Below are 24,002 nucleotides of genomic sequence, written 5' to 3' on the forward strand. Positions count from 1 at the left end.
GGTGGAACACTACATCAGGGGTAGGAACACTACATCAGGGGTGGGAACACTAGGTCAGGGGTGGGAACACTACATCAGGGGTGGGAACACTACGTCAGGGGTGGGAACACTAGGTCAGGGGTGGGAACACTACGTCAGGGGTGGGAACACTACATCAGGGGTGGAACACTACATCAGGGGTAGGAACACTACATCAGGGGTGGGAACACTACATCAGGGGTGGGAACACTACATCAGGGGTAGGAACACTACATCAGGGGTGGGAACACTAGGTCAGGGGTGGGAACACTACGTCAGGGGTGGGAACACTAGGTCAGTTGTGGGAACACTACATCACGGGTGGGAACACTACATCACGGGTGGGAACACTACGTCAGGGGTGGGAACACTAGGTCAGGGGTGGGAACAGTACATCAGGGGTGGAACACTACGTCAGGGGTGGGAACACTACGTCAGGGGTGGGAACACTACATCAGGGGTGGGAACACTACGTCAGGGGTGGGAATACTACATCAGGGGTGGAACACTACGTCAGGGGTGGGAATACTACATCAGGGGTGGAACACTACGTCAGGGGTGGGAATACTACATCAGGGGTGGAACACTACGTCAGGGGTGGGAACACTACGTCAGGGGTGGGAACACTACGTCAGGGGTGGGAATACAGGGGTGGAACACTACGTCAGGGGTGGGAACACCACGTCAGGGGTGGGAATACTACATCAGGGGTGGAACACTACGTCAGGGGTGGGAACACTACGTCAGGGGTGGGAACACTACATCAGGGGTGGGAACACATCAGGGGTGGGAACATCGTCAGGGGTGGGAACACTACATCAGGGGTGGAACACTACATCAGGGGTAGGAACACTACATCAGGGGTGGGAACACTAGGTCAGGGGTGGGAACACTACATCAGGGGTGGGAACACTACGGGGGTGGGAACACTAGGTCAGGGGTGGGAACACTACGTCAGGGGTGGGAACACTAGGTCAGGGGTGGAACACTACATCAGGGGTAGGAACACTACATCAGGGGTGGGAACACTCACATCAGGGGTGGGAACACTACATCAGGGGTAGGAACACTACATCAGGGGTGGGAACACTAGGTCAGGGGTGGGAACACTACGTCAGGGGTGGGAACACTAGGTCAGGGGGAACACTACATCACGGGTGGGAACACTACATCACGGGTGGGAACACTACGTCAGGGGTGGGAACACTAGGTCAGGGGTGGGAACAGGGGGTGGGAACACTACGTCAGGGGTGGGAACACTACGTCAGGGGTGGGAACACTACGTCAGGGGTGGGAACACTACGTCAGGGGGTGGAACACTACGTCAGTTGTGGGAACACTACGTTAGGGGTGGGAACACTTGGTCAGGGGTGGGAACACTACGTCAGGGGGTGGAACACTACGTCAGGGGTGGGAACACTAGGTCAGGGGTGGGAACACTACGTCAGGGGTGGGAACACTAGGTCAGGGGTGGGAACACTAGGTCAGGGGTGGGAACACTACGTCAGGGGTGGGAACACTACGTCAGGGGTAGGAACACTTGGTCAGGGGTGGGAACACTACGTCAGGGGTGGGAACACTAGGTCAGGGGTGGGAACACTACGTCAGGGGTGGGAACACTACGTCAGGGGTGGGAATACTACATCAGGGGTGGGAACACTACGTCAGGGGTGGGAACACTACATCAGGGGTGGAACACTACATCAGGGGTAGGAACACTACATCAGGGGTGGGAACACTAGGTCAGGGGTGGGAACACTACATCAGGGGTGGGAACACTACGTCAGGGGTGGGAACACTACATCAGGGGTGGAACACTACATCAGGGGTAGGAACACTACATCAGGGGTGGGAACACTACATCAGGGGTGGGAACACTACATCAGGGGTAGGAACACTACATCAGGGGTGGGAACACTAGGTCAGGGGTGGGAACACTACGTCAGGGGTGGGAACACTAGGTCAGTTGTGGGAACACTACATCACGGGTGGGAACACTACATCACGGGTGGGAACACTACGTCAGGGGTGGGAACAGTACATCAGGGGTGGGAACACTACGTCAGGGGTGGGAACACTACGTCAGGGGTGGGAACACTACGTCAGGGGGTGGAACACTACGTCAGTTGTGGGAACACTACGTCAGGGGTGGGAACACTTGGTCAGGGGTGGGAACACTACGTCAGGGGGTGGAACACTACGTCAGGGGTGGGAACACTAGGTCAGGGGTGGGAACACTACGTCAGGGGTGGGAACACTACGTCAGGGGTGGGAACACTAGGTCAGGGGTGGGAACACTAGGTCAGGGGTGGGAACACTACGTCAGGGGTGGGAACACTACGTCAGGGGTGGGAACACTTGGTCAGGGGTGGAACACTACGTCAGGGGTGGGAACACTACGTCAGGGGTGGGAACACTACGTCAGGGGTGGAACACTACGTCAGGGGTGGAACACTACGTCAGGGGTGGGAACACTACGTCAGGGGTGGGAACAGTGCGCCAGGGGTGGGAACACTATGTCAGGGGTGGGAACACTACATCAGGGGTGGGAACACTACGTCAGGGGTGGGAACACTACATCAGGGGTGGGAACACTACATCAGGGGTGGGAACACTACGTCAGGGGTGGGAACACTACATCAGGGGTGGGAACACTACGTCAGGGGTGGGAACACTACATCAGGGGTGGGAACACTACATCAGGGGTGGGAATACTACATCAGGGGTGGAACACTACGTCAGGGGTGGGAACACTATGTCAGGGGGTGGGAACACTATGTCAGGGGTGGGAACACTACGTCAGGGGTGGGAACAGTACGTCAGGGGTGGGAACACTACATCAGGGGTGGGAACACTACGTCAGGGGTGGGAACACTACGTCAGGGGTGGGAACACTACATCAGGGGTGGGAACACTACGTCAGGGGTGGGAATACTACATCAGGGGTGGAACACTACGTCAGGGGTGGGAACACTATGTCAGGGGGTGGGAACACTACGTCAGGGGTGGGAACACTATGTCAGGGGTGGGAACACTACGTCAGGGGTGGGAACACTACGTCAGGGGTGGGAATACTACATCAGGGGTGGAACACTACGTCAGGGGTGGGAACACTATGTCAGGGGGTGGGAACACTATGTCAGGGGTGGGAACACTACGTCAGGGGGTGGGAACACTACGTCAGGGGTGGGAACACTACGTCAGGGGTGGGAACACTACGTCCGGGGTGGGAACACTATGTCAGGGGTGGGAACACTACGTCAGGTGTGGGAACACTACGTCAGGGGTGGGAACACTATGTCAGGGGTGGGAACACTATGTCAGGGGTGGGAACACTATGTCAGGGGTGGGAACACTACGTCAGGGGTGGGAACACTACGTCAGGGGTGGGAACACTACGTCAGGGGTGGGAACACTATGTCAGGGGTGGGAACACTACGTCAGGGGTATACTCAGGGATGTACTCGGTCACCCCATTCCCCCACCGCTTCATTGAATTGATTCAATCCAGACTTATGTGCTTTTTGCTGAATTATTTAGCTATAATGTGCTCAGTAGGTCTACCTCTCAAAGTCTATATCCACCATACCTAAGATATGAGTCAGTCCCAATTCCAGACCCCAGCCCTCTCATATCCCCTTTTCACAAGACAATTTTCCCTCCAGAGGGATTCATTTTGCCTTGTAGTTGAGGTTAAGCCTTTAGGCACCAGTGCCAAGCCACAGTCCATCAACTGGAGCTGCCATCCATCCATACAACACATCATATCACCCAGGCAGGCACCAGGCAGACACCCAGCTATCTGTGGGAGGAGGGTTGCCTCAGATGACCTCCTTGTGTTGATCCTCTGCTCTCTCTCTCGACACTTGTGGCACGCGCTGCAAGTTTGATAGGAGTGCTGAGATTAGTGGTGTGAACAGAGAGAATGTTAAGTGAAGCTTCACTTCCAAGGCAGTACTTTCAGCAAATGTTCCAGTTTGAAGAAGTATCTTCAACCGCATATTAGACTGAGCAGAATCTGTATCTATACTAAACATGAGACCTACAGAAATCTCTCTGTCTCTGTCTCTCTCCTCTTTGTTCCCAGACTGCACTTTGACAGCTCACAAATTGGTGCTCGTCAAAAGAACACAAACAATCTTACAAAAACCACTCTGGTCGTTTAACGACCTCCCTTTTTCTTTCTGGTCGCTGCTGGCTCACCCCTAACATGTGGGATAAAGATTCCAGAGTGTCAGACCACCTATGTCTGGCTCTCATCAGCCTCCCTGACTTCATTGGCTCACTTCAATGCGGCACCAATAGGATGGATGACAGCATCTGCATCTGCCAATTAAATGTCCCGTAGTGACTGATTACCAGGGGTGAAAAACTGCACCTTCTCATTGAAGCCATGGAAGTTCAAATCTGACAGGCTTGTTAGCAGAAAACAGGATCCCCATTAAAATGAATGGGAAAATAGCATGCTTCATCTGAATAGAAATTTGTTTAGAAGACAATCATGGAACCAATTATTGCTTTTAATCGACCAGATGTATGTCCTTGAACTGATTATTTTTCTAATTGTACACAGAAGACTTTATAAGCATAATTTATAATAATAATAATTTAGTTGCTAATGGCAGCCTACAGTATCCCGGTCGGCCTTTTAACTTGAGTTACTCAATGAAAGGGGCCAGCACTGAGCTAGCCTGCAACTTCACTTCCTGGAGTAACCAGGAAGTGAATGGTGTCATATGATCAATGGCTTTGTCCATTCATATATACAGTCATTGCTGATTACACTAGTGCTTTAATTTAATGTATTACAGTAGATGCAGTTTAGCATAAGATCCATTGCTGGTTTGCAGAAACACTCATCAGACTCATCCTGTGTGTATGTGACATCTACACTCACTGTACTATAGTAGTGGTTGTGGCTGGGTCATCTAAGCCAAAGCATGCTGTATCAGTAGTGAATTCTGCATCAGAGCCCCATGAGACTACTGACCTCCACACTGCCCCCTGTGGTTACAGATGGACACACACCCAGGCCAGGGCTACTTGGGAAAGTTTTTTAAAATGGTAATGATATATTATACTAGTATAACTAACTGGCTTGGTAAACAGTATGTGAGAAGTGATTATTGACCACACAGAATAACAAGGCATTGGCCCTCTGTGTAAAATATTAGCTGGACAAACAAAGAGCAGTGAAGTGAGACATTAACATCCTTGGGGGGTCTGTCCATGAAGTTGTTCCTAGAGCGTACCATTGTGGTCTGATATATGTTATTGTTTGCCATCAATTCAGCTGTCTGGCTCACGTTATTGTCATTCCAGTAATGTCCACTTAAAACTAGAGACAGAGGGTGTAGAGAAAGGGGTCAGCGAGCTATCCGGTGGCTTCTCACCACAGTGAAATGATGCTATAGATATACTCTATTGTTGCCAAGCCAGAAAAGCCTATTTGAAATGGAATCTGCTGTGAATGGAAGACAGAGAGAGTGTGAAGGACAGCCTGCCTGCATGGTGGTAATTCCTTTCTATTTAGAGTCCTGGTGGTGGGAAGACTCCTGGTGCTGTCTCCAACACAAACAGGCACTACAAATACACTACAAATGTACATTTTCTGCTGTGCATGAATATTCTCAGCAACAATAGACTGATCAAATGAATGTTATCAGGTGACAAATGAATGTTATCTGTATGTTATCAGGTGACAAATGAATGTTATCTGTATGTTATCAGGTGACCAAATCAGATTGGTGAAATAAAGGGTTAAATACATGAACTATGGGGGAAAAAAAGGCTTGTCTGAAAGCCCCCATCATGCTGTTCTCCTACTTTAGCCACATACCAGAGACTCTCATAGGATGGAAAGAAAATGATGTAAGACATTCAGATTGTGGTTCATTGTAAAGATGTGCGTGTGTTTTATCATTCATTATTCCATGTGCGAGGTTGTGTGGTGCACACCGCTCCACGTGTCCACGCAAATGACATGTTGCGCTCAAATTGCAGGGAGAAATCTTTATAGCCGATCCAAAATGGATGGTGGGTGGTTTAAAACCTTACATATAAATATATATTTTAATATGTCTATGAAATCCTTCCAAAAATAACTTGAAAAGAACACAGCGTTCGCATCTGGTTTTTTATATTGTGGTTTGTGGAAAAGCAAGAAAAATAAAGTTTTATAATTCTTTACGCACAACACAAGCAAGGCCTTCTCTGGAGCTATTAATGCCCAGGACGAGTCACTATAGTTGTTTAATAGCTTTCCCTGTTGGAATAAAAAATCCCCTGACCTCCCGTGGCACGACTCACGCTGACAGCACTAATTGTAGTCAGGAGAGTCCATGGCTTCTTTCACTCTAGAAGTTCAATGATCACTTTCTGCCTCTTACAAAATATCTCTTCCAGTGTTTTTCTCCTTTGACTTCCTATGTGGTAACGGGTACCAAGAGGGAACTCAGAGAGGGGTCGTTAATTTGACTGCAAATCATGGCAGAGTCAGCGTTTGTGTTCCTTACTGTCTTTGGTCATACTGCGTGCTGCAGCATGAGCAGTGTGTGTTTTGTTTTGTTTTACCCTGCATGAGCAGTGTGTGCGTGTGTGCGTGCGTACCCACATGCAGACACCGTGTCCTCTGTATCTGAGTGGGTATCCTTCCCCCAGCTGGGAGCTATTCCTCTCCTGATTGAGAAAAATGCCTGATGTGTTATTACTGTCATGCCGCCCCCACTCCTTAAAGACCCACTACCACAGGAAGCTGCACTCTACTGCAAGGGAAGGTCAGCTGGTCCAATTATCAGAGCCCACCGTTTTCACACCAATGCCTGACTTCCTGATCTCCACTGTAACCAAGTCCTTTCCTGGAAGTCTGCCAGCAGCGAGGCTGGAAGTTTGGCTCTTTGCAGCTGCATCGTGTGTCTCTTTACCGTTGACATACTTTTCAGCCGCCTGACTTTGCCCATTCATTTTAGTTGTCTTTTTTGGTATCGTGCCTCTATTTGACGGCACCCTGACCTCTACCCTACTTGACTTTGTAGCTGTCATCACATTCTCTCTCCCTTCATCCTTCTCTGTGCTTGCGTCTCACTTTTTCTTCTCCAGATCCCTGTACGTTCTTCTGTCTGTTTTACGGTGGGCTGGTGCTGTTTATCAGGTTGAGAGCTGTGCGGTGTGTTTGACAGAGGTGACTTAGGGCTCTCCTCTGCTCAGTTCACCTCAGCGTAGCCTCTCTCTCTCTCTCTCTCTCTCTCTCTCTCTCTCTCTCTCTCTCTCTCTCTCTCTCTCTCTCTCTCTCTCTCTCTCTCTCTCTCTCTCTCTCTCTCTCTCTCTCTCTCTCTCTCTCTCTCTCTCTCTCTCTCTCTCTCTCAGACTCCATATAGAACACTTCAGTGCTCCAGCACATAAAAGGATGGCTGCGTCAAATTAAAGTCAGTACTGCAGCGCCTGATTCTCTCATGCTCAGCATTTTTTTCTGAATGAATTAAAAGGAGAATGCTCTCCAAGCTGACTGAGGGTTCTATAATTCTGCAAAGACATTCACTTGTGTAATCAGAGCGAGTGACCCTCACTGTGTATGTTTCAGCAACAACCCAGCTTTAGGCTAAAACTGTAGGAAATTCTACCTTGAAATATATAGTACAAGCAGGATTAAAGCAGCCATCTACCAGCCAAGCCAGTGCAGTCAGCAGTTGCTTTCTTTGCAAGAGAGGTTAGCTATTTTGAATATAAATTAGCCTCTGCACCTTATTCTGAATAAATTCGGATTAGTTTAACAACACCATGGTTAGACCATTTGGCCAATAAACGTTTTCCGTAGAATTGGTTTCTATGTGGATTCTGGTCCAGCAGGCCATTCCTCTTCTATTTGGTGTCTCCCATTCTAAATGTTAACCAGGGAGTTTGTGGGTGGGGAGGGCTGCTAGGGCTGCCCATGCAGATTCAGACTGTCTGCGTGGGCTGAAATGGAGGGGGGAAGAAGAGAGGGAGAAGACGTGCAAGCAAGAGGAGGAAAGAAATGGAACAGATGGGGAAAGAAATGGAACAGATAGGGAAAGAAATGGAACAGACAGGGAAAGAAATGGAACAGACAGGGAAAGAAATGGAACAGATGGGGAAAGAAATGGAACAGATGGGGAAAGAAATGGAACAGATGGGGAAAGAAATGGAACAGATAGGGAAAGAAATGGAACAGATAGGGAAAGAAATTGAACAGATAGGGAAAGAAATGGAACAGATGGGGAAAGAAATGGAACAGATAGGGAAAGAAATGGAACAGATGGGGAAAGAAATGGAACAGATAAGGAAAGAAATGGAACAGATGGGGAAATAAATGGAACAGATAGGGAAAGAAATGGAACAGATAAGGAAAGAAATGGAACAGACAGGGAAAGAAATGGAACAGATGGGGAAATAAATGGAACAGACAGGGAAAGAAATGGAACAGATAGGGAAAGATATGGAACAGATAGGGAAACAAATGGAACAGATATGGAAACAAATGGAACAGATAGGGAAACAAATGGAACAGATAGGGAAAGAAATGGAACAGATAGGGAAAGAAATGGAACAGATGGGAAAGAAATGGAACAGACGGGGAACGAAATGGAACAGATGGGGAAAGAAATGGAACAGATGGGGAAAGAAATGGAACAGAAGGGGAAAGAAATGGAACAGATGGGAAAAGAAATGGAACAGATGGGGAAAGAAATGGAACAGATGGGGAATGAAATGGAACAGGCAGGGAAATAAATGGAACAGAAGGGGAAAGAAATGGAACAGATAGGGGAAAGAAATGGAACAGATGGGGAAAGAAATGGAACAGATGGGGAAAGAAATTGAACAGATAGGGAAAGAAATGGAACAGATGGGGAAAGAAATGGAACAGATAGGGAAAGAAATGGAACAGATGGGGAAAGAAATGGAACAGATAAGGAAAGAAATGGAACAGATGGGGAAATAAATGGAACAGATAGGGAAAGAAATGGAACAGATAAGGAAAGAAATGGAACAGACAGGGAAAGAAATGGAACAGATGGGGAAATAAATGGAACAGACAGGGAAAGAAATGGAACAGATAGGGAAAGATATGGAACAGATAGGGAAACAAATGGAACAGATATGGAAACAAATGGAACAGATAGGGAAACAAATGGAACAGATAGGGAAAGAAATGGAACAGATAGGGAAAGAAATGGAACAGATGGGAAAGAAATGGAACAGACGGGGAACGAAATGGAACAGATGGGGAAAGAAATGGAACAGATGGGGAAAGAAATGGAACAGAAGGGGAAAGAAATGGAACAGATGGGAAAAGAAATGGAACAGATGGGGAAAGAAATGGAACAGATGGGGAATGAAATGGAACAGGCAGGGAAATAAATGGAACAGAAGGGGAAAGAAATGGAACAGATAGGGGAAAGAAATGGAACAGATGGGGAAAGAAATGGAACAGATGGGGATAGAAATGGAACAGAAGGGGAAAGAAATGGAACAGATGGGGAAAGAAATGGAACAGATGGGGAAAGAAATGGAACAGGCAGGGAAAGAAATGGAACAGATAGGGAAAGAAATGGAACAGATGGGGAAAGAAATGGAACAGATAAGGAAAGAAATGGAACAGATGGGGAAATAAATGGAACAGATAGGGAAAGAAATGGAACAGATAAGGAAAGAAATGGAACAGACAGGGAAAGAAATGGAACAGATGGGGAAATAAATGGAACAGACAGGGAAAGAAATGGAACAGATAAGGAAAGAAATGGAACAGACAGGGAAAGAAATGGAACAGATGGGGAAATAAATGGAACAGACAGGGAAAGAAATGGAACAGATAGGGAAAGATATGGAACAGATAGGGAAACAAATGGAACAGATATGGAAACAAATGGAACAGATAGGGAAACAAATGGAACAGATAGGGAAAGAAATTGAACAGATAGGGAAAGAAATGGAACAGATGGGAAAGAAATGGAACAGACGGGGAACGAAATGGAACAGATGGGGAAAGAAATGGAACAGATGGGGAAAGAAATGGAACAGAAGGGGAAAGAAATGGAACAGATGGGAAAAGAAATGGAACAGATGGGGAAAGAAATGGAACAGATGGGGAATGAAATGGAACAGGCAGGGAAATAAATGGAACAGGCAGGGAAATAAATGGAACAGATAGGGGAAAGAAATGGAACAGATGGGGAAAGAAATGGAACAGATGGGGATAGAAATGGAACAGAAGGGGAAAGAAATGGAACAGATGGGGAAAGAAATGGAACAGATGGGGAAAGAAATGGAACAGGCAGGGAAAGAAATGGAACAGATGGGGAAAGAAATGGAACAGATGGGGAAAGAAATGGAACAGATGGGAAAAGAAATGGAACAGATGGGGAAAGAAATGGAACAGATAGGGAAAGAAATGGAACAGATGGGGAAAGAAATGGAACAGACAGGGAAAGAAATGGAACAGATAGGGAAAGAAATGGAACAGACGGGGAAAGAAATGGAACAGACGGGGAAAGAAATGGAACAGACGGGGAAAGAAATGGAACAGACGGGGAAAGAAATGGAACAGACAGGGAAAGAAATGGAACAGATGGGGAATGAAATGGAACAGATGGGGAAAGAAATGGAACAGATGGGGAAAGAAATGGAACAGATAGGGAATGAAATGGGACAGGCAGGGAAAGAAATGGAACAGATGGGGAATGAAATGGAACAGATGGGGAAAGAAATGGAACAGATGGGGAAAGAAATGGAACAGATAGGGAATGAAATGGAACAGGCAGGGAAAGAAATGGAACAGATAGGGAAAGAAATGGAACAGATAGGGAATGAAATGGAACAGATAAGGAAAGAAATGGAACAGATAGGGAAAGAAATGGAACAGATGGGGAATGAAATGGAACAGGCAGGGAAAGAGGCTATCAAAGTTTTTGTTTGCTGTAATATCTCTGCGTTGGCTTTGTTCTTGTCGTGGTTTGACATTTGAATTGAAGATGTGAAATTGATTGGTGCTGTTGAAGGAAGAGACGGAGAGAGATGGAGAGGTTAAATGAAGGGAGAGACGGAGAGAGATGGAGAGGTTAAATGAAGGGAGCGACGGAGAGAGATGGAGAGGTTAAATGAAGGGAGCGACGGAGAGAGATGGAGAGGTTAAATGAAGGGAGAGACGGAGAGAGATGGAGAGGTTAAATGAAGGGAGAGACGGAGAGAGATGGAGAGGTTAAATGAAGGGAGAGACGGAGAGAGACGGAGAGAGATGGAGAGGTTAAATGAAGGGAGAGACGGAGAGAGATGGAGAGGTTAAATGAAGGGAGAGATGGAGAGGTTAAATGAAGGGAGAGACGGAGAGAGATGGAGAGGTTAAATGAAGGGAGAGACGGAGAGAGACGGAGAGAGATGGAGAGGTTAAATGAAGGGAGAGACGGAGAGAGATGGAGAGAGATGGAGAGGTTAAATGAAGGGAGAGACGGAGAGAGATGGAGAGGTTAAATGAAGGGAGAGACGGAGAGAGATGGAGAGGTTAAATGAAGGGAGAGGGGTGAGAGATGGAGAGGTTAAATGAAGGGAGAGGGGTGAGAGATGGAGAGGTTAAATGAAGGGAGAGACGGAGAGAGATGGAGAGGTTAAATGAAGGGAGAGACGGAGAGAGATGGAGAGGTTAAATGAAGGGAGAGGGGTGAGCTCGGTAGCTCTGTTGCTGGGGCAGAACTCCATTGAGTGGTTTGTTCTCTGACCTCAGCTGCAGTGAACTGAACAGTCTTTCCACAGACAAACACGGAGACAGACTGCTGAGAAAGATTACAAGAGGGAGCCCCTGGTGTTATATCATGGCACATGCACTAGATATCATTTTATTTATCTGCATTTTCCCATATTACTCCAAATTAGTAAATAATACGATATGCTTGAACATACTACAACAATAAGTAAACTGTAGATATTCATGTTTTGGGGAATGTGTACGGTACTGTGGTTGAGAATTGAATATGAGGGATATAAGTTCTATCCTATACTGAAGGGGGTGCCTTCCCACAGTGGTCTCACAGTCCATCAGTAGAGCCTAGATGAGCTTTGCTGCAGCACGCTCAATTGTGCTAGAAAGAACATTACTGTGATTAGCTTGTTACACACTAGAGAGGCTATCAGTTACACATTGGATTTGAATTGACTGTTCTATTCCATTAGAGATTTTAAAGTAGACAATCGGTTTGATCGATACAAGGAAGCCATCTCTATACCAGAAGCGTGATTATCGTAATGAATTAGTGGGTTATCGCTACATATTAAAGCCTCATAGTGGGTGGGTCGTGTTCATGAAGTTATTTTTCCTAATTGCTCCAGTAAGGCATGTCTGTGATTCATATGAAATGCTTATGATTCATATGAAGTGATAAGGGAACAGACAGGTCATAATTGTTTCCGTCTTTTGACCTATGTTGTTCCACTGTCACATCATCATAGCTTCGGTTCTCGTTCCTGCTGGAGAAACAGCTCCTCTCACCTAGTGACTGATGGGTAGTGGGTTTGGGAGAAGCCAAAGATTGTCTCTCCAAATCTGCCCAGGCACCATGGGAAATGTGAATAGATAGCCTTGCCTCAAAATCCCTAGCTTAGCTTCCTCTGGCCACTTCAGCCGGCAGTGTTGGCATTAGCCAGCCCAGCCACTGTATTTACAATAATGTCATGAGATCAAAATGAAACCAAATACCGGGTGCATTGTAGAAATTCAATTTCACCAGCCTTGTGGTTTTCCTGTTATGGGAAAATATATACTGTACAAAGGGTTGTGTTACAAGAATCTCTCAGTTACGAGTATACTTGCAGCTTGGACCACATCTCTGGTAGTTTACTTCAGACAAGCATGTGTCCCCTGGTTGGACTGATGAGGGAAGCTTCCCTGTGCTTGTAATGCTGTCTGTTCGGTGTTGTAATTTAACTGTGACATACTGATTTCAGAGTAACTCAGCTAAAATGAGTTTCTGGTTAAGTCACTTGCATAGCAAAAATGTATTTCTCTCTCAAAACCCTCTCTCTGTGCATCTCTCTCCCCCTCTCTATTTCTCTCTTTCTTCCTCTCGTTCTCTCTTTCTCTCTGTCTGCCAACAACAATTAAGTGGCACTGCTCTGTCTCTCTCTCTTTTCGTCTTTCCTCTGAAGGGGTGATTTGGCACAGGAGCATGCTGGCACTCTTCAACAGGGTTAGTTGTACTTTATGTGTTCTTTCTCTGGGCGAGAGAGAGAAAGAGAGGGGGAGGGAGAGAGTGAGTGAGGGAAAGAGAGATGGGAGAAAGAGCAATCTAAAATGGCTGCCAACACTAAAGTCCTCTGCACATGAAATGTCTGCCAAAATGTATGTTTAGTTTAGCGAACCCTGGCCAGAGAAATAACTTACTTGGAAAGAAAATAGCAACAACAAGTGCCACAACATATATATATATATATATATATATATATATATATATATATATATATATATATATATATATATATATATATATATATATTAATAATACATGTGTAACGATGAGGTCGGGAATATGAGGGCGAGGATAGAGAGACAAAGAGAGGAGAGATATAGTTCAATTCTGAAAGTGTGTAATAACACATTTTCAAAGTGTTTATCTTGATCTTTTTTTAAATAACAAGTTTAGAGACAAGTAGATACATTTTTCCCTCATTGAACCCTGTTCAAGCTCACGAGGGAACAGCTGCAATGGCCATTTATTATCCTATCTGACATTTATGAATTTCTCACATTTGAATGGTATCTCAGAGGTGTTGGTGATTTGTTCATTAACTCTTACAATCCTGGAATGATAAAACCATCAAAACAATATGACTTGAAAACATAAAGACACAATGTTAACAGTTAACAAAATGGCAGTCAACTACTTTCGGAGAGAAAATGGATGGTCTCTTGTTTCGGGCCACGTTTTATTGCATCATCACCCCCCCCCCCCCAAAACACCCTTACAGACCCATATATATTTTCAAAAATATGATAAAGAAAATTCATTAACTATGTATTTGTTTTCCCCAGCAATGTCTTTTGGGCATTTACGTGTCTTTGTGTGTGTGTGTGTGTGTGTGTGTGTGTGTGTGTGTGTGTGTGTGTGTGTGTGTGTGTGTGTGTGTGTGTGTGTGTGTGTGTGTGTGTGTGTGTGTGTGTGTGTGTGTGTGTGTGTGTGTGTGTGCCAGTCTCTCTCGCCTTCTCTTGCTATAGTTCCCTCTTTATTTTGCTCTTTGTGCCAGGGATTTGGCCTGCCTAGAATCCGCTGCAGCTTTTGGCAAGAGTGTTTTGAGTATTAAAGATAGCAGAGGAGAGAAACAATTTGAGAAGTTTCATTGGCAGGGTATGTCTGACTTGGCCAGTCAAATCAAGATGGCTGTTTTTGTTTATGTTTATTTTTTGCAGTTTTTTCGTTGTCTTTCTACTACAGTAGATTAGCCACAGACCAAACCACAGCCCAGAGGTTCGACCATACTCCTCAATCAGTTTGAATGCTGCCTGCCAATTCTTTAGCACATCGCCCCATGATAGTGATTATAAGCTTGAGCGCCATCGAAGTGGCTGTGGAAGAACGTATAAGGGGGATAAGGCAGAAATAATGCCATTCACTACAGAGCTTCATGGAGGAGACAGTCATTGCTACCTGTGTGGTGGTGCCGTCTGCTGTGGTTGTCACACGTCGCAGTAGGGTGTCTGGCTCACTCGTCCAGTGCAGAGGGAAGTCCAGAGGAAGCTGGGTGCTCGTTCTACTGATGGGGGAGTCGGTGTGAAGACTACAACGAGGCGCTCTCTCCACAGACTCTAAACTCCAACTTGTGGAATGTGTGTGGCTTTCATCCGCTAGTGACATCATGCCCATATTATTATTATTATTATTATTATTATTATTATTATTATTATTATTATCTGATAGAGGACGGCCCTATTTATTTACTTTTACATGTCTACCGCTGTTCCCTTTGACTCTTTGTGGTAAATCTAGTATGCTGTGATTTCGCACTAAGAATCCCCATTCTGGTTTGTACTGCTCTACATTTATTTAGCTTGTATTATCTGCGTTTGCCAGGTTAAGCAGATATACAAGTAGATTGCATTGGATTGTGTGGCCTTGCCATTGTTGTGTTGCTTTATTGAGTGTACATTTTGGCAGAACAAAAAGATTAGCCTGCCGAGTGGCGCTGCGGTCTAAGGCACAGCATCTCAGTGCTTGAGGCGCCACTACAGACACCCTGGTTGGATTCCAGGCTGTATCACAACCGGCCGTGATTTGGAGTCCCATACGGCAGTGCATCATTGTTGAGGCTGCAGGTAGCCTAGTGGTTAGAGCATTGGACTAGTAACCGAAAGGTTGTAAGATCAAATCCCTGAGCTGACAAGGTACAAATCTGTTGTTTTGCAGTTAACCCGCTGTCCCTAGGCTGTCTTTGTAAATAAGAATTTGTTCTTAATTAACTGACTTCCCTAGTTAAATAAATAAAAACATTGAGAATCTATTTAGACTTGCCAAACAAGGCAGTTTTATAATGAGCGATATTCATCATGTTTCACATTTTTGTGGCAGGCCAATTTATTTTTCTGAAACCACACTGGTTATAATAGCTTTAGCACTATCTATAAACGTTTACATCAATATAGTACTTATTTGATATTTGTCCCATTATTCCTCACTAAATGTGTTCATTTTTGTAGACTGTTTCTAACTACTTAATCACCTTCAAATGAGCCTTTTACATGGTAGAAACTGAAACCAATTATGTTGGGTTTAGACTTATATATCCCCCCCCCCCACCCCCTGTTTCTCTCTTTCTCCCCCCCTCTCTCTTCCTTTCCTTCCCTCTCTTCAGAGTCAGAGCAGAGCAGTAGCCCACGCACAGGTATTGGGTCAGATCAGGAGGATAGCAGAGCTGCCACCATGGGTAAGGGGCCCCATCGACTCGCACACACATCCAAATACCAAACACACAATGACATATTCATACACATATACACACTGCCAGACAGTGACATAAGCACTGAGCTCGTTATTCATCTAGCACACGCAATACCTTTCACTGTAATATTTGGAATCCAATACATTCCAAGTTGCTGTTAGGCTCAAACATTATGGGCATGTGCTTTACTGGCTTGCTGATACCTTGCCATGTGTTGTGTCTTTGTCTTGTGATGTCTCTTGAAAGTGAGAAGTTACTGTCATGTTTGTTGTGTTATGTCACAGAACTCTCCATGGTGACTCATCTCTGTGTTTTCCAGATGCTCCTGAGTTTCAGGAAAGCTTTGTGACATCAGGAGTTTTTAATGTAGCAGAGCTGGTGCAAGTGTCCAGAAGTAAGAATTTACACCTTTTATTTAGCTACGTGTGTTTTTTGTTATACATATTTGTGGCTGAATGGATGTGAGTGAGTGTGTTGGTCCATTATGATCTTTTTGTTACCGTCCTTTCTTAAAACGTCATGTGTGGCTGCTTTCCTTAGAACTCCCATAACTTACACAGCAACATGCTTAGGAGCTGGACATGTGTCACATAAACTATGGTGATTCAAGCTCTGACAGCCCTCTTCCGTGAAAAATGAGCTAGCTCACAAACTCTGGCCCTCAGGCAGCGGGTGGAAACTCCCAGCCCCTCTGGCAGCAGTCACTCCACTCCCCTCAGTAGCTCAGCCACTAGTCTCTACATGGCTGCCTGTTCTACTACTGCTATTCACCCGTAAATCCCATCAGATGGATACACAGAGGTAGGAAACACATGGATGGTATAACAGCCGAGGTGACACAGATGGTCGGGAACATCCAGGTCCAGGATTTGCGGGAGATACTAACGTAATCCACTTACAGCATTAATACACAGTCAACATGCAGAGTAAACCCCTCCTTACTGTCTACACCCCATCAGACACTCAATATGATTTCTGACCGGGAATCAGATCATAGGGCTTTAGGACGACATTATTTAGGACTTCCTCATCACTCATGTTGTTTTATCTGTCTCATGGTGGATTGTGGATTGTGCAGATGTTTTATCAATTTAATATGTTCTACTCACAATGCCAAGGCTGCGTGTTCTGTGCTGTGTGCTTTGAGCTTTGTGATTGGCTGGGGATGCTGTGCTCACCAGGCCTGGCGTTAGTGAATTAGGGCCACATTAACACAGCCCCCCACATGGCCAGCCTCTAATCACTTTGTATGAATAACCATCGTCTCCCAGCCACACAGACCCCACTAGTCACCACCTGAGACCTCTATTCACTTACCCTCCAATCTGAGTCATCATTTACATACGTTATTTCATTATGTTTAGAATTGGAGTTTAATCAGATTTGAAAGGCAGCGCAAGCGAAGGGAGCTGAAGGGAGTGAAGCTCACCCATCTGTCATATGTAATTGATCGCGCTTTCGGTTTCCACAGTGATAATGCCTTCCTCCGAAGGGTCTTCATCTTTCATTCAAAATAAATGCTCTTCAGTATGAACGACCAGCTCTGATGAGCGTACATTCACTCACACACCGATTTGAAATACTTCATTTGAATCCACTACAAAAAGAAGGATCCAAACATTTCAACGGTCCCTGTATTCATGGCAGTCAAAAGGTACAGGAAGCCAATCCTTCTCCAAACAGCTCGGCTGCCCACGACAACTGAAACAGAGTAGTACATAGCCAATTGCTTTGCCCTAGCTCTTGTCAGGCCCACCATCTGGAGACCACGCACTGCAGGCCTGTGTACGGGGCCAAGACTGCCAAATATCAGCACCGCCTTCTTGTCCCCCCCCCCCCCCCAGAGGCTGTCCAAGAGTGCCGCGGGAGGCGGATACTTCCGCAGCTTCTCGGCAAAGGCCTGCTCCATGTAGCCGTAAAATGAGCAGACCACTTCCAAATTGAGCACCTCTTCCTTACCTCCCCCCACAACAACAATAGCTGGCGTATTTGGCACACAGGAAAACACATGAACATCAAACCAGCTTCCCTTTACACAAGAATGTTTCTGCATGTGTGCTGTTGGTGAGACGTCTCACCTCGCTGGCGATCAGGTCAATAAGGCAGTCATGTCTAGCAATGTACAAATCCTTGTATGAACAGAAGCCATTCACAACATGGGCATTAGATTTGACTAATGTAGAAGACAAAATGGGTACCAGAGTGCTAGATTATATTGTGTTGGTATACGTAACTTGCAGCCTTGCCTTAACAGTAAAGGTGAGGATGCTCTCGCCAACGGCAGCATTCTGGTACATGGAATGGGAGACAGAGTGGTCAGCACAGTCCAGAGCAGTGAGTTCCCCTGCAGCCTCAGGCCAGTCCAGTGTGGTCAGTAGCTCCATCCGTCTGATACCGAGGAGTGTTGTCCTATGTCACTATTGTCAGTGATTTATGTTCAATGGTGGAGACAGGCATGGTGGGTGGAGGGCCGGATCTCCATTGGCAGACCACCTCTGTCTTGGTGGTGTTGATAGACAATCCCATCCTGCTACAGACCCTCACAGCCATTACAAGGGCGGACTAAACGTCTTCCAGAGTGTGGATCACAAGAGTCATCAGCCGAAGCCTTGGTGGCTGCTTGGAGCCTCCTGATGTTGAATAGGTTTCCATCCATCCTGAAGTCCACCGCGTCCCCGCTGCTGTCCTCAAACTCCTTGTGGAGAAGCTGGGTGACACATAGGAGGAAGATGTTAAAGAGGACAGGTTCCAGCACACAGCCCTGTCTCACACTGATGCTTACTCCAAAGGGCACTGACTCCTGCCCTCTTATGCCATCATGCCATCATAGAACTGGAAAAGGATGTCGACACATTTGTCTGGACAGCCACATTTGAGTAGAATGCCCCATAGTAGTTCCCTGCTCACAGTGTTGAAGGCCTTGGAGAGGTCGACAAAGGTCATGAAAAGGTCCTGATGTCGTTCACGGTACTTCTCCTGGAGTTGCTGTGCCGCGACTATCATGTCGACCGTCTCCTGTTCTTTTTGAAGCCGCATTGTGACTCTGGCAGCAGTTCCTCTGTGATGTTTTTCACCAGCCTGTGTAGCATGACCTTGGCCAGGACCTTGCTAGCAAAAGCCAGAAGGGATATCCCCAGGCTGCTGCCGCAGTCAGCCTTGTTCTTACCTCAGTCTACTTTTTGATCTTGAGGGAACAGAAAGCTGATAACACCTCACACACACACACACACACACACACACACACACACACACACACACACACACACACACACACACACACACACACACACACACACACACACACACACACACACACACACACACACACACACACACACACACACACACACACACACACACACACACACACACACACACACACAGCTGATGTAGAATGCTGTAGCTATAATTATCTAAACTAAATGAGTGAGTTATTATGATGCATAGGGAACACATTTCACATTACACCTGTCAAACTGGCTCTCTGTTTTCACATTACACCTGTCAAACTGGCTCTCTGTTTTGACATTACACCTGTCAAACTGGCTCTCTGTGTCACGCCCTGACCTTATTATTATTTTGGTTAGCTCAGGGTGTGACAAGGGTGGTTGGTTTAGTTTTTGTATTGACTAGGGGTTTTTGTCCTGTCTAGGGTTTTTGTAATTCTATGGGTTTTTTGTATGTCTAGGTATATGTAGGTCTATGGTGGCCTGAATTGGTTCCCAGTCAGAGGCAGCTGTTTATCGTTGTCTCTGTTTGAGGGATCCTATTTAGGTTGCCATTTTCCATTTTGGTTTTGTGGATTATTATTCTGTTTAGTTGCCTGTTCGCACTAGTCATATTGCTTCACGGTTCGTTTTGTTGTTTTGTTCAGTGTTGCATTAGTTTCATAAATTAGAATGTACACTTACCACGCTGCGCCTTGGTCTCCTCCTTATGACGACCGTGACACTCTGTTTTCACATTACACCTGTCAAACTGGCTCTCTGTTTTCACATTACACCTGTCAAACTGGCTCTCTGTTTTCACATTACACCTGTCAAACTGGCTCTCTGTTTTCACATTATACCTGTCAAACTGGCTCTCTGTTTTCACATTACACCTGTCAAACTGGCTCTCTGTTTTCACATTACACCTGTCAAACTGGCTCTCTGTTTTCACATTACACCTGTCAAACTGGCTCTCTGTTTTCACATTACACCTGTCAAACTGGCTCTCTGTTTTTACATTACACCTGTCAAACTGGCTCTCTGTTTTTACATTACACCTGTCAAACTGGCTCTCTGTTTTCACATTACACCTGTCAAATTGGCTCTCTGTTTTCACATTACACCTGTCAAACTGGCTCTCTGTTTTCACATTACACCTGTCAAACTGGCTCCCTGTTTTCACATTACACCTGTCAAATTGGCTCTCTGTTTTCACATTACACCTGTCAAACTGGCTCTCTGTTTTCACATTACACCTGTCAAACTGGCTCTCTGTTTTCACATTACACCTGTCAAACTGGCTCTCTGTTTTCACATTACACCTGTCAAACTGGCTCTCTGTTTTCCATGTGGCATTTTGACTGACTAATTGGAATAAATGTAGAAGTTAAAGACTTCAATTAACCACCTGCCAACTGGCCTCTCCTGGGGAAAAGACTGCTAGTTCAGACTCACCCCCCGACTCCCCAAATCCTCAGCTGCCCATGGCGCTATGCTATAAGAACTATCACCTGCACCTCTGTTTATGTGACACATTCACATTTGGTTTTCATGTCACAAAATCCACAACACTTGTATCATGTATTTACGCTAATATTGATGCTCGCGTTTTGCCCCCAAGAGGCGTTGATTTAGATTTTAGACTACATAATTAGTTATTTAACTAATCGGTTACTTTTAAGTGCACTCCACTTTATTTACCCAGGCCTCATGTGGGATGCATATCCTAGGAGACATTAGCCGCCTTTTAGAGAGGATGAATTCTCCACTGACCTACTTTACCAGTGTAATTAAACAGAGCAGAATGTGTTGTAATTACTGAGCTTGTTTACATCACCACGGCTATCCAGCTCAACTATAGAAATAGAATCCCTCACATGAATGGGGATTCCTGTTCTAATAATTCAATTTCTATGCTTTCAACCCCCCCCCCTGCCCGTGTTCAGTTCCCTCCCTGGTTACTCTTCTTTGGCCAGAGGTTCCTGTAAGGTGCACGTGAGGGAATTGCTACACTGGAGATCCATGAATCCTTCTTTTGTGTTGTGTCCTCCAGCGTCTCAGTACAGTGTGTAGTCAGGGAGAGATTGATCGCCGGGGGATCTGTAGTGACGCCATCCCACTGTTAATAAGCATACCTGCCCTAACAAATGGGCCATTGTTCTCCGAGCTCGCTGTGTCGCCCCACTGCTCGGTACAATACAGTACATACTAGTGTAGTACAGTGCAACAACATCTCTGTCCACTCCAGCCAGACCACAGCACAGCAGCAGGCAGCCATTAATGCACATGGATATATAAAGTACATTAGTGGAAACCTGAGACAGGAAATGGGGTAAAGGCTGATAGATGGCTACGCAGCCCCAGACCCATAATTCCACATTCTCCTGCTCTTGTCCTGAGCGTTGAAGTATGGTAGCAGACTGCAGCTGGGATTGTCCACTCTTTGGAGCAGTTACAGAGAAAGGCACACAGATACAACACAATGTCTTTGCTCACACAGCGACACAATGTCTTTGCTCACACAGCGACACAATGTCTTTGCTCACACAGCGACACAATGTCTTTGCTCACACAGCGACACAATGTCTTTGCTCACACAGCGACACAATGTCTTTGCTCACACAGCGACACAATTCTTCAGCGGCGATGTATGAGTGAGCTTGAGGATGGTGCTACATGTCCTCTATGCAGATGTTTGAGTATGATTCCATGGATAATTGCATGTTTAATTGACAGTAATGTACAGTGTGTGACATGTTCCTCCCCTGACTGATCTGTCCCCTCTGTGTGTTTGTTGCATGCAGCTCCGGTGGTGACCGGGGCAGGCCCTAACTTCTCCCTGGGGGAGCTGCAGGGGCACCTGGCCTACGACCTCAACCCCTCAGGGGTGGGCATGAGGAGGACCCTGCCTAGTACCTCCTCCAGCGGGTCAGTACCAGCCCCAAAACACACTCATGCACACAATCTAGACTGGAAATGTACAAACTGCATACACTACAAAGGCACAAACTCGCGGCACCGTACACTTCTTGAATTAGTGTTGATATTACTCTACCCTGTGAATACACTCACATTCAGATTGTTCAAATACATCCCAGGTTAACATGAGCCTTGCATAAATGAACGGCTGGATGTGCCACCACTTGAGAGGAAGACTGCGTTTTCATGGGTGCACAGAGAGCAATGTCCTTTTGCTGAAAGCACAACACTTTAACTAAAAGAACAATGGCTGTTCCTCAGGTGACTGCAGACTGTGATTTATCTGGACGTGTACACCACTGCAAAAACACCAGCAGTGATTTATTGTGTAATTTGTCACTGTAAAAGGCAAGTAAAGCTGGGACAAAATGAGACTGTAAATGAACTGGTTTACCTGAGGGTCCTGGAGCTACTCAGTTTTCTACCGGTCATCTTCAGGTTGCTGTTTTCGACCCACTTGTGTACTGTGTGTGTGTGTGTGTGTGTGTGTGTGTGTGTGTGTGTGTGTGTGTGTGTGTGTGTGTGTGTGTGTGTGTGTGTGTGTGTGTGTGTGTGTGTGTGTGTGTGTGTGTGTGTGTGTGTGTGTGTGCGTGTGTGTGTGTGTGTGTGTGTGTGCTATCGCGTCAAATTAGCCTCTAAAGTCCATTGTGCACAAAATGACGATGTTCGAGTAATATTAAACATCATTGAGGTAGCAAACGTTTAATCAAGAGTGCAGAGGATGGTTCCTGCGAGCAGAGGATGCACCCGTGAGCGGACAGGTCAGTAGAGAGAGCAGAGGATGTACCCGTGAGCGGACAGGTCAGTAGAGAGAGCAGAGGATGCACCCGTGAGCGGACAGGTCAGTAGAGAGAGCAGAGGATGCACCCGTGAGCGGACAGGTCAGTAGAGAGAGCAGAGGATGCACCCGTGAGCGGACAGGTCAGTAGAGAGAGCAGAGGATGCACCCGTGAGCGGACAGGTCAGTAGAGAGAGCAGAGGATGCACCCGTGAGCGGACAGGCCAGTAAAGAGAGCAGAGGATGCACCCGTGAGCGGACAGGTCAGTAGAGAGAGCAGAGGATGCACCCGTGAGCGGACAGGTCAGTAGAGAGAGCAGAGGATGCACCCGTGAGCGGACAGGTCAGTAGAGAGAGCAGAGGATGCACCCGTGAGCGGACAGGCCAGTAAAGAGAGCAGAGGATGCACCCGTGAGCGGACAGGTCAGTAGAGAGAGCAGAGGATGCACCCGCGAGGGGACAGGCCAGTAAAGCGAGCAGAGGATGCACCGGCGAGCGGACAGGCCAGTAAAGAGAGCAGAGGATGCACCCGCGAGCGGACAGGCCAGTAAAGAGAGCAGAGGATGCACGCGTGAGCGGACAGGTCAGTAGAGAGAGCAGAGAATGTACCCGTGAGCGGACAGGCCAGCAAAGAGAGCAGAGGATGCACCCGTGAGCGGACAGGTCAGTAGAGAGAGCAGAGGATGCACCCGCGAGCGGACAGGTCAGTAGAGAGAGCAGAGGATGCACCCGTGAGCGGACAGGTCAGTAGAGAGAGCAGAGGATGCACCCGCGAGCGGACAGGTCAGTAGAGAGAGCAGAGGATGCACCCGCGAGCGGACAGGTCAGTAGAGAGAGCAGAGGATGCACCCGTGAGCGGACAGGTCAGTAGAGAGAGCAGAGGATGCACCCGCGAGCGGACAGGTCAGTAGAGAGAGCAGAGGATGCACCCGTGAGCGGACAGGTCAGTAGAGAGAGCAGAGGATGCACCCGCGAGCGGACAGGTCAGTAGAGAGAGCAGAGGATGCACCCGCGAGCGGACAGGTCAGTGGAGAGAGCAGAGGATGCACCGGTGAGCGGACAGGTCAGTAGAGAGAGCAGAGGAT

At 46.6% G+C, this 24,002-nt stretch overlaps 1 protein-coding gene and 1 long non-coding RNA gene across 8 annotated transcripts in view; one reads left to right on the top strand and one right to left on the bottom strand.

Moving 5' to 3' along the window:
• The window catches only part of LOC124037733, a 29,956-nt gene extending 12,190 nt beyond the window's left edge, over positions 1-17,766 (bottom strand). The window contains exon 1 of the long non-coding RNA XR_006839223.1: positions 17,381-17,766. This is a non-coding gene — a long non-coding RNA (uncharacterized LOC124037733). The remainder of the gene's footprint in view (positions 1-17,380) is intronic.
• The window catches only part of LOC124037732 (nuclear factor 1 C-type-like), a 130,351-nt gene that overhangs the window by 69,256 nt on the left and 37,093 nt on the right, over positions 1-24,002 (top strand). For 6 of the 7 annotated variants that reach the window (XM_046352740.1, XM_046352739.1, XM_046352736.1 and 3 more), the window contains exons 3-5: positions 15,865-15,936; positions 16,271-16,345; positions 21,965-22,088. In XM_046352740.1, coding sequence (XP_046208696.1) covers positions 15,865-15,936; positions 16,271-16,345; positions 21,965-22,088 — 271 coding nt within the window. The remainder of the gene's footprint in view (positions 1-15,864; positions 15,937-16,270; positions 16,346-21,964; positions 22,089-24,002) is intronic. The other variant, XM_046352743.1, reaches the window with a different exon arrangement.

This window comes from Oncorhynchus gorbuscha, linkage group LG06, assembly GCF_021184085.1.
Source record: "Oncorhynchus gorbuscha isolate QuinsamMale2020 ecotype Even-year linkage group LG06, OgorEven_v1.0, whole genome shotgun sequence".
Lineage (NCBI taxonomy): Eukaryota > Metazoa > Chordata > Actinopteri > Salmoniformes > Salmonidae > Oncorhynchus > Oncorhynchus gorbuscha.